The 9,352-nt window shown below is 42.8% G+C and overlaps 1 protein-coding gene across 2 annotated transcripts in view; it reads right to left on the bottom strand.

The window, feature by feature from the left end:
• Nucleotides 1–2,221: 2,221 nt before the first annotated feature.
• SH2D4B (SH2 domain containing 4B) overlaps nt 2,222–9,352 on the bottom strand; it is a 98,650-nt gene continuing 91,519 nt past the window's right edge. The window contains exons 7-8 of one of the 2 annotated variants that reach the window (XM_058542789.1): nt 5,910–6,130; nt 2,222–2,314 (exon numbers count right to left, since the gene is read on the bottom strand). In XM_058542789.1, the coding sequence (XP_058398772.1) occupies nt 2,222–2,314; nt 5,910–6,130 (314 nt within the window). The remainder of the gene's footprint in view (nt 2,315–5,909; nt 6,131–9,352) is intronic. The other variant, XM_058542791.1, reaches the window with a different exon arrangement.

Below are 9,352 nucleotides of genomic sequence, written 5' to 3'. Positions count from 1 at the left end.
GCTTTGGAACAAGAAGTTTCTTCTCGTTAATTTCTTCTCACACCTTGAGAATCATCACATCACATCTCCTGACACGTCACTGCTGAGCACATTGCTGCTGCTGTCACTGCAGTTGTCAATAGCAATATCTTTCATCTGGATAGGCTTTCATGTTTATCATTTAACTGATCTGCCAAGAAACCTAATGAGGGCCATACAGAAAGTTCTCCTCTGTTATGCCGAGCTTTAGTGACATTAAATGACTCGAACAAAGTCACACAGTCGGTAAGTAGCACAGCCAAAACTAAAATTTGGTTCCTCTGGGGCTAATAGAAAGAAGGTAATTATAATAATAATCAGTTACAGTTTTAAAGCACTTTAAAGTTCAGAGAGCAGGTTCCCACAATCACTTTATTTTATCCATTCAGGGGCCCTGTGAGGCACATAGATGAAAGAGAAGCCATGGAGTCAGGTTGCAAAATTGATATTATTGAACACATTTGTATGATGGGTCCCTACCTGGCTTTCCCAGAAGGCAGAGCCTGAAGCAAACGCTTATGTGCTGCTACTTTATTCAGGAGAGCAATCCCAGGGGAGCAGGAGAGAGGGAGAGGGAGAGGGGGAGGGGGAGAGGGGGAAGGGGAGAGGGGGAGTGAGGCAGAGAAGGAGGAAGACCTGGTACTGATCTGTCTGCTTCTTGGTTTCATCATGACTGGTTGCTGGATGTTGCAGGACTGTCTTCTAAGAGGCCATATGAAGAAGTGCCTCTCAGACCCATCCCTCGAGGAGGAGAAAAGGAGAAGGATTTATCTACCAGCCTCTGCCTCCCACTGATCAAAGGCTCACTGCCTGGTGAACATCTTCTTGGCTACATGGTGTCTTATGTCTCTGCAGCAACAGGGGATGAGAGAGGCCCAGAGCACCAAAGTGACAAGGTACCAAAGGCTTCTGCTCACAGGAAGCTGAAGGATACAGTGAGGAAGAGCAGAGCCCACGCAAAATTGGTTGCAGTGGTAGCAACTGGGGTGAAACAAGTGGCAAAGGATCCGAGGAACAGGTGAGGCAAGAAGGTAAACAGAGCATAAGAGATGTTTGATGCAACTATCAAGTAAGGTAAACCCGTTCACTGACATCCACAGAGTCCATTCATCCTTTGACTCTCACCAAATACAATGCTGCTAGCATTATAACACTAGTAAGTTTCAGGGTGGGAATTTGAACCAGGTCTGCTTGATTCTAGAACCTGTAATATTCCCATGCTGTCTCCATGTATATGTCCATAAACGTGCAACATGAGTATGCACAAATGGACACCATCCCTGAGAGTTACTGGGAGAGTCTTCTTGTTAATGTGAAGAACATACTCAGATGAAGTGGACAGTAGACTCACAATCAAAAGGACTATAGGGGCAGAGGTAACCATTTGAGTAACATGCATAATGAGGGCCACATCCTAGAGAGCCTTACCAGACATCTACAAACCACTCTTGGATTTATAACTCACCTCAGGTCTTAGGCACATCTGTAGGAACATATGAAACCACTGCCTCAATATTGCAAAACCAGAGCCAAGAGATGATTCCAAAACTGAGGAGGGGTGGCAGAAGAAGAGGAAAAGAAGGAGGGCAGGGCAGATCAGTCATCTGTTCTGGAAGCTGGGGCTCAGGAGCCTTAGGTAATTCCAATGATAATATCAATGAGGATAATAAACATCATTGAAAATACAGCGTCTACGTCTTCCATATAAATCCTTTACAATATTTCTCCTATAATCTCTATGACTTGATAAACAGTGACAAACAGGAAATAACTTACTAGAAATCATTGCTGACTGGTGTTGGAAAACTTTCAGAAGAAGTGCATTCATTCAACAAACATTTATTGAATGTCTACCACATGTTAAATTTGGAATTCGGCACTGGAATTACTTGGATTATTAAAACGTGATCTGTGCACTCTGGGAGCTCAGTTTAGGGCAGTCAAGACAAATAGGCTTCATCTTCTGAGATCATATCTAAACTCTTCATGAAAGAGTTGCATCAGCTATCAGCAATTTCTGTCCTGGGCTTTGGGTCAGGGACCACCAGCACCTATGCCACATATTTCATATCCCTTGAAATATACTAATCCTTTGGATGGTGGTGGGTTTTCCAAAAGGCCATAATGATTTGATCTTGGAAGTTTCTAAGTTGAGTTCACAAAAGGATGCTCAAAGGAATCCAATTGACAGGAAAGAAAAAAATCATTCAAACAACAGATGGTAGTCTGGTGGGCTGTCCCTCTGTCCACAAGGTTCCTGCAGCAACTCTCCCCCTGAAACAGTGATAATTTCCTCCTAAAACGGGAAAAAAAAGGAAAACTCACTTATAATCAAGAAAGGGAAATAAACATCCACCAGAGAGAGACCAGTTCAAGAAAGGAAGACTAAGAATATGTATCTGCCTCCTCCTCACAATAATTTATAGAAATGACAGAAAAAAATCTGCTTTTAAAAAGAAATGAATCCATAAAATATGGAAAAATAAGAAGGAAGGACATCAACAGAGCAAAAATGTTGAAGAATCCTTGAAAACCAAAAGACATACAGGATGAGATGGTCAGAGGAGTCAGTGTGGGGCAGGGCTAGAGCAAGTATCCGTGGGACCGGTTGGGGGACCTCAGACAGCAGAGGTCCTTGCCTCAGGTAGGTCAGGAAGTGAGGGGAGGCACACAGTTCCTCAGGAGGCCGAAAAGACCCAAAAAGTTCGGATACTCCCACGCCCACGATGAGCTACTCACCATCAACCCTTACAGCATGAAGAGACGGGACCTGGGAAACAGGGACTGCATCCACTGATGGATGAACAGGAAAGTCACAGTTCAAAGATCACCTCATAGCCCCAAACTTATAAACATTTAAGGAAATCACAACCATAAAAGAAAGATGCCAAACTCAACAACAAAACTGACTCCCAAAAGAATATCAAGATTATAAAACAGAAAGAGCCTTTAAGAGATGTGTATTAATCTCCTCAGTGGAATAAGAAGATACATTATCCATGAAACAAGAATGGGCCATTAGAAAAAAAGAACCAATTAAAGAACATAGAAATGGAAAAGATGCCCATTTAAATTAAAAGAAAAATTTCAATAGAAGAACTGAAGAGAAGCATTGGCATAACTAAAGAGCAATTTAGTAGCTGAAAGAATTGACACACCAATAACAGAGGCATCTAAGAAGAAAAATGGATGAAGGATATGAACAGACAATTCACAGAAGAAATCCAAGTGGCCATTAAACATATGAAAGATCCTCAGCATCATTGGTAATCAGAGAAATGCAGACTAAACAACAGTGATACACAGTGTCTGCCCATCTGACGGGAAACAATTAAAATGACTGATAACCCCCAGTGTTGGCAGCAGTGTGGAGAAATGGCCTCACATAGTTTTGGCAGGAGCATGAATTGGTGCTACATTTTTGGAAGGCAATCTGGCAGATCTCTTCAAATTAAAATGTGCATAGTCTTCTATCCAGCAGTTCCAGTTTGAGGGATCCATCCTAGAGAAATACTTGCACATGTGCCCAAAGTGATATACAAGCAAGTCTCTGCAACACTGTTTGTGACCATGAAGACTTGGAAGCTATAGAAGTGGCCATCAGAAGGAGGATGGATAACTAAATTGTAATACATATCCATACCATAGAATACCATAGAGCATTTACAAGGATGTGGTACGTGTATGACATGGAAAGATCTCACAGACATATTTCAGCGACAGCCAACATGTCCTGATAACTTACAAATGTCAGGTATACTGTTTTAGCACTTTATACAGTGAAATCTCATTGAAACTTCACAGTGACCCTAGGAGGGAGTGCTGTTATTAAACCCGTCTTACTGAGGAGGAAACTAGGTACAAAAGTTTGAGTAGTTGCCCAAAGTTACGCACAGAAATGAACTCTGGATTTAAAACCTGGCAGCCTAATTCCAGGGACCATCCTTTCAAAAAATACATTCTATGATATATTAAGGATGTTAAAAAATGAAATTGCTGAGCTATTGGTAAAGGATTATCCAATTTATGTGAAAAATAACAAAACTATGTATTTCCTTATGTACATAAATTTCTGCATTAATGCTCAGGAAATACCTAAACAGGTACGTGGCAAACTGATAATTCAAGGTGGAGGATGAAAATGGATATTTGAAATGGACAAGCTTTCACTTTGTATTGTATTTGATTTTTCTTAGAATGTGATCATAAAGTAAGTGTGTAATTAAAATTTTAATGTTTAAAAGCTGGCCACCAGATCTCCACATGGGCACAGATGAGATCCCTCTTTAGTGTTAGGAAGCGAATTGGTAGTCTCAAATCTTAAATCTGGGAGAGAATAAAAACCTTCAAAGACATCTGGTCGAACCTTCCCATGCAGGAACCTCTCCATAGCATCTCTGAGAGATGGACATTTACCCTTGGCTTGAATACTTCCAGGGACAAGGAGCTCATCACTGCTCAAAGTAGCTTACATTGGACAGGGAAAGCAAACAATGTGGTATAGAGGAAAAAGCACCAGCTTTTGAGGGACTCAACCTGAGGCTTAACTCCTGCACCTGGCCGGTACCAGCCCTAAAAACTCAGAGAAGTTACTGAAGCTCCCTGCCTCGGTTTCCTGATCTGCGAAATGGGACTAATGTGCCACCCTCACAGAGCCATCATGACGATTAAATGAGAATACGGATGTGGAGCAACAGGCACAGTGCCTGACACAGAGAAGGTACCAATACCCACACATCCCCTCCCTTTCTCTTTCCAAGGGTTGTCAGAAGGCTCTTCTCAACACAAGTACAAATCTGCCTTGATCATGGGTAGTCTAGTTTTCCGGGCAGTGCCCTCCTCCTGGCGTCTAGATAATGGTAAATGGGTGATTTTCTATGTACTTTACATATAAGGTCAGGTTAAGAACTGTCCCTAGAGCCCTGGGGACATCCAGGAAGAAAAAGCAATGCAGATCCAAGAGTCCCTAGTACAGCGAAAGCCCAGTGAGACGGGCAAGTAATTCTGTGAACCTTTTCCACGAGCAGAGCTCAGGTGATGGTGGACCCTGAGCCACCACAACTCTGTCCCTGGGAATTCCTGGTCCCACCCTCCAGGTCACCGAGCTCCACCTTTGGCTTTCTCCCAGTTACTGCTGATGCCAACAGCCACATGAACACAAAAGGTGCTTCCCTCTACATATATTGTTTGGAAGGCAACATCTTTCTCAATGTGAGGTCCACACAGGAAACAGATAACAGAAAGAGTTCTGGGAAATGAGAACTTCCTACCACCTCACAGTTAGAGTGCCATTATGCACATGTCCTCACCTAGTGCTCACAGGATCTGGGCTAAGTATTACACACATCCATTTGCCCGGTTAGGAAACTGAAGCTCAGCAACCGGCACAAGGTCACACACAGCCTAAGTGGTAAAGCTGCAGTTGGACCAAGAGACATAACTCGACTAGAAAAGCTTCTCTATCCACGGGCTTGCTCTCTAGCTTTCAACTAACTCTACAAAGCTGCCAGAGGCCTTCCCAGAAAGTCCTCAGAAGGGACATCCTGAGGATGAGCTTGACAGAAGGCTAGCCAACTGTCAACTGTCCCTTAAGTGTGGACAGCAGCGAGCACCCAGGTACTCTAGGTGAAAAGAGGCCTGGGCACCAGGGTTAGAGGAGCCGGCATGGGTCAGAGGGTAAGCCAGCCAGAAAAACAGCGGGCCCCAGAGCCTGGTCTAGCCAAGCTCTGGTCTCTTCTACCCCGATGTTCCACACCCCTGTGACGCTAAGGACCTTCCAGGGCTTCCTGCTCACTCTCCATCCCCATCTCTTAGAATGCCTGCAGCGTGGCTCTCCTTGCAGCTCAAGTTTCCACCCACTTCATCTCCCCCAGTACCCCGAAGAGGGCTACCTTGTGGAAATCAATGAGATCGGTGAGCGTTGCATGGCGATTGGGGTCCACTCCCAGGAAGCTGTAAAAATCCCCAGAGGCATCCACAAGAAAGTGCTTGAACCCTTTCTGCAGGCGGTAGGAGAGGGTGTACCCCCAGATTTTCTCACTGACCCGAACCAGAAATGCTCCCTCAGTCATGTTCTCGAGGAGATCTTCTGCTTCTTCTCGGCTAATAATTCCTGGTGGAAAAAAGAAAAGAACAAGTCAGCAGGTTCTGCAACCCCTTCCCGCAGCCTCCCCCACTCATCCTTGCCCCTCATCCTCTGTGGAGGGATTGGGAAGGGAGGGGCTTCAGGGTGTCCAGCACTTGCCTCATTCCACAGAGGGCACATCTTGGCCCAGAGCAACCAGCTGTGAGCCTGGGGACAGAGTTTCTACGAAGACCCGAGTTTAGCACACTTCCCTCCAAATGAAGCCACACTAATTTGGATTAATTGGGTAAGCACAGAATTAGTCATGAGGTGGAATTACAGCATCTATCGATTACAAGTACAAGTCAACAAACGCTACCCTGTGGAGAGCCCTGAGAGTCCCGCTTTAACGACGAGACCAGAGTGCCATATGGTTCCTCACTCAGCGATCTCCCCAGGACCCGGGGAGCAGCACCTGAAAACAGTGTTTCCTCTTAAAAAATAAAAAGACTTCCTTCGTCTACCTGTGGACACTAGGCAAACAGTTTCTTGATAGGTCACATACTTAAGCTTCACTTCAGCTCAAAGAACAAAACTTTCTCAGGTTCTGCAGTCCTACACAATGTGCTCTCACCAAGTATGGGCATCAGGTCTGGCCTTGGAGCTGTTGATATGTCAGTGGCAATCCCCCAAAAGGCTCGGAGGGGCCACTGTCATCTGAGCAGTGCAAGTGTAGGGGATCAGGTCTGGAGGGTGGGGCGGCGGGAAGAGGAGGGGAGTCAGAAGACCTAGATTACCCACCCAACTCTGCCCTCACCTGGCTATGTGATCTTCAGCCAAGCCCTCAAGTTCTCCAATGTCCTTTGACATTTAAGGGATAATCTTAACCCTCTACTTCAACAGCATCTGATGTTTTGGCTATTCGGGGCCTTTTGTTGTTCCATAAAAATTTTAGTATTCTCTGTTCTATTTCTGTGAAGAATGTCACTGGAATTCTAATTGGAATTGCACTGAATCTGTAGATTGCTTGAGGTAATAGGGGCATTTTAACAGTGTTAATTCTTTCAATCCATGAACACAGAATATCTTTCCATTTCTTTATGTCTTCTTCAGTTTCTTTCAATAATGTCTTATAGTTTTCAGTGTACAGCTCTTTCACTTCCTTGGTTAAATTTATTCCTAGGTATTTTATTCTTTGTGTTGCAATGGTAAATGGGATCGTATTCTTGATTTCTCTTTCTGCTATTCGCTGTTAGTGTATAGAAATGCAACTGACTTTTTAATGTTGATTTTGCAACTTTACTGTATTTGTTAATTATTTATAAAGTTTTTTGGTGGATTTAGGGTTTTCAATATATAGAATCATGTCATCTGCAAATAGTGACAGTTTTACTTCCTCTTTTCCAATTTGGATTCCTTTTATTTCTTTTTCTTGCCTGATTGCTCAGGCTAGGACTTCTAGTACTATGTTAAATAAGAGTGGTGAGAGTGGGCATCCTTGTCTTGTTCCTGTTCTCAGAGAATGGCTTTCAGTTTTTCACTGTTAAATATGATATTGGCTGTGAGTCTGTCATATATGGCCTCTATTATATTGAGGTATTTTCCTTCTATACCAATTTTATTGAGACTTTTTATCACAAACAGATGTTGAATCCTGTCAAATACTTTCCCTGAATCTACTGAGATGATCATACAAAGCAATCCTGAGAAAAAAGAACAAAGCTGGAGGTATCACACTCCCTGATTTCAAAATATACTACAAAGCTACAGTAATCAAAACTGCTTGGTACTGGCACAAAAACAAACACACAGGGCCGGCCCCATGGCTTAGCGGTTAAGTGCGCATGCTCTGCTACTGGCGGCCTGGGTTCGGATCCCGGGCGCGCACCGATGCACCGCTTCTCCGGCCATGCTGAGGCTGCGTCCCACATACAGCAACTAGAAGGGTGTGCAACTATAACATACAACTATCTACTGGGGCTTTGTGGGGAAAAAAAAGGAGGAGGATTGGCAATAGATGTTAGCTCAGAGCCAGTCTTCCTCAGCAAAAAAAGAGGAGGATTAGCACGGATGTTAGCTCACGGCTGATCTTCCTCACAAAAACAAATATAAATAATAAATAGTTTCTCTTAAAAAAATAAAAAAAAAAAAACCACACAGATCAATGGAAGAGAACTGAGAGCCTGGAAATAAACCCACACATCTATGAACAGCTAATTTTTGACAAAGGAGTGTAGACCATAAAATAGAGAAAGGAAAGTCTCTTCAATAAATCGTGTTGGGAAAACTGGATAGGCACATGCAAAAGAAAGAAAGTAGACTATTAACTTGCACCATACACAAAAATTAACTCAAAATGGATTAAAGATTTGAATGTAAGACCTGAAACCATAAAACTCCCAGAAGAAAACATAGGCAGTATACTCTTTGACATCGGTCTTAGCGGTATCTTTTTGAATACCATGTCTCACCAGGCGAAGGAAACAAAAGAAAAAAATAAACAAATGGGACTACATTAGAATAAAAAGCTTCTGCATGGCAAAGGAAACCACCAACAAAACAAAAAGACAATCCACCAATTGGGAGAAGATGTTCGCAAATCATATATTATAAGGGATTAATATCCAAAATATACAAAGAACTCATACAACTCAACAACAAAACAAACAACCCTATCAAAAAATGGGTAGAGGATCTGAACAGACATTTTTCCAAAGAAGATATACAGATGGCCAACAGGCACATGAAAAGATGTTCAACATCACTAATTATTAGGGACATGCAAATCAAAACTACAATGAGATATCACCTTACTCCTGTCAGAATGGCTATTATTAAAAAGACAAGAAATAATAAATGTTGGAGAGGATGTAGAGAAAAGGAACACCTCATACACTGCTGGTGGGAAGGCAAACTGGTGCAGCCACTATGGAAAACAGTATGGAGATTTCTCAAAAAATTAAAAATAGAAATGCCATATGATCCAGCTATCCCACTACGGGGTATTTATCCAAAGAACATGAAATCAACAATTCAAAGAGATTTATGCACCCCTATGTTCAGTGCAGCCAAGTCGTGGAAGCAACCCAAGTGCCTATCAACTGATGAATGGATAAAGAAGATGTGGGATATACATACAATAGAAAACTACTCAGGGAAAAGATGAAATCGGGCCATTTGCGACAACATGGATGGACCTTGAGGGCGTTATGCTAAGCGAAATAAGTCAGACAGAGAAAGACAATTACAATATGATTTCACTCATATGTG

The sequence above is a fragment of the Diceros bicornis genome, chromosome 6 (genome assembly GCF_020826845.1).
Source record: "Diceros bicornis minor isolate mBicDic1 chromosome 6, mDicBic1.mat.cur, whole genome shotgun sequence".
NCBI lineage: Eukaryota > Metazoa > Chordata > Mammalia > Perissodactyla > Rhinocerotidae > Diceros > Diceros bicornis.
The sequence above is the reverse complement of the archived record's forward strand: the minus strand, read 5'-3'. Positions and strand labels throughout refer to the sequence as shown.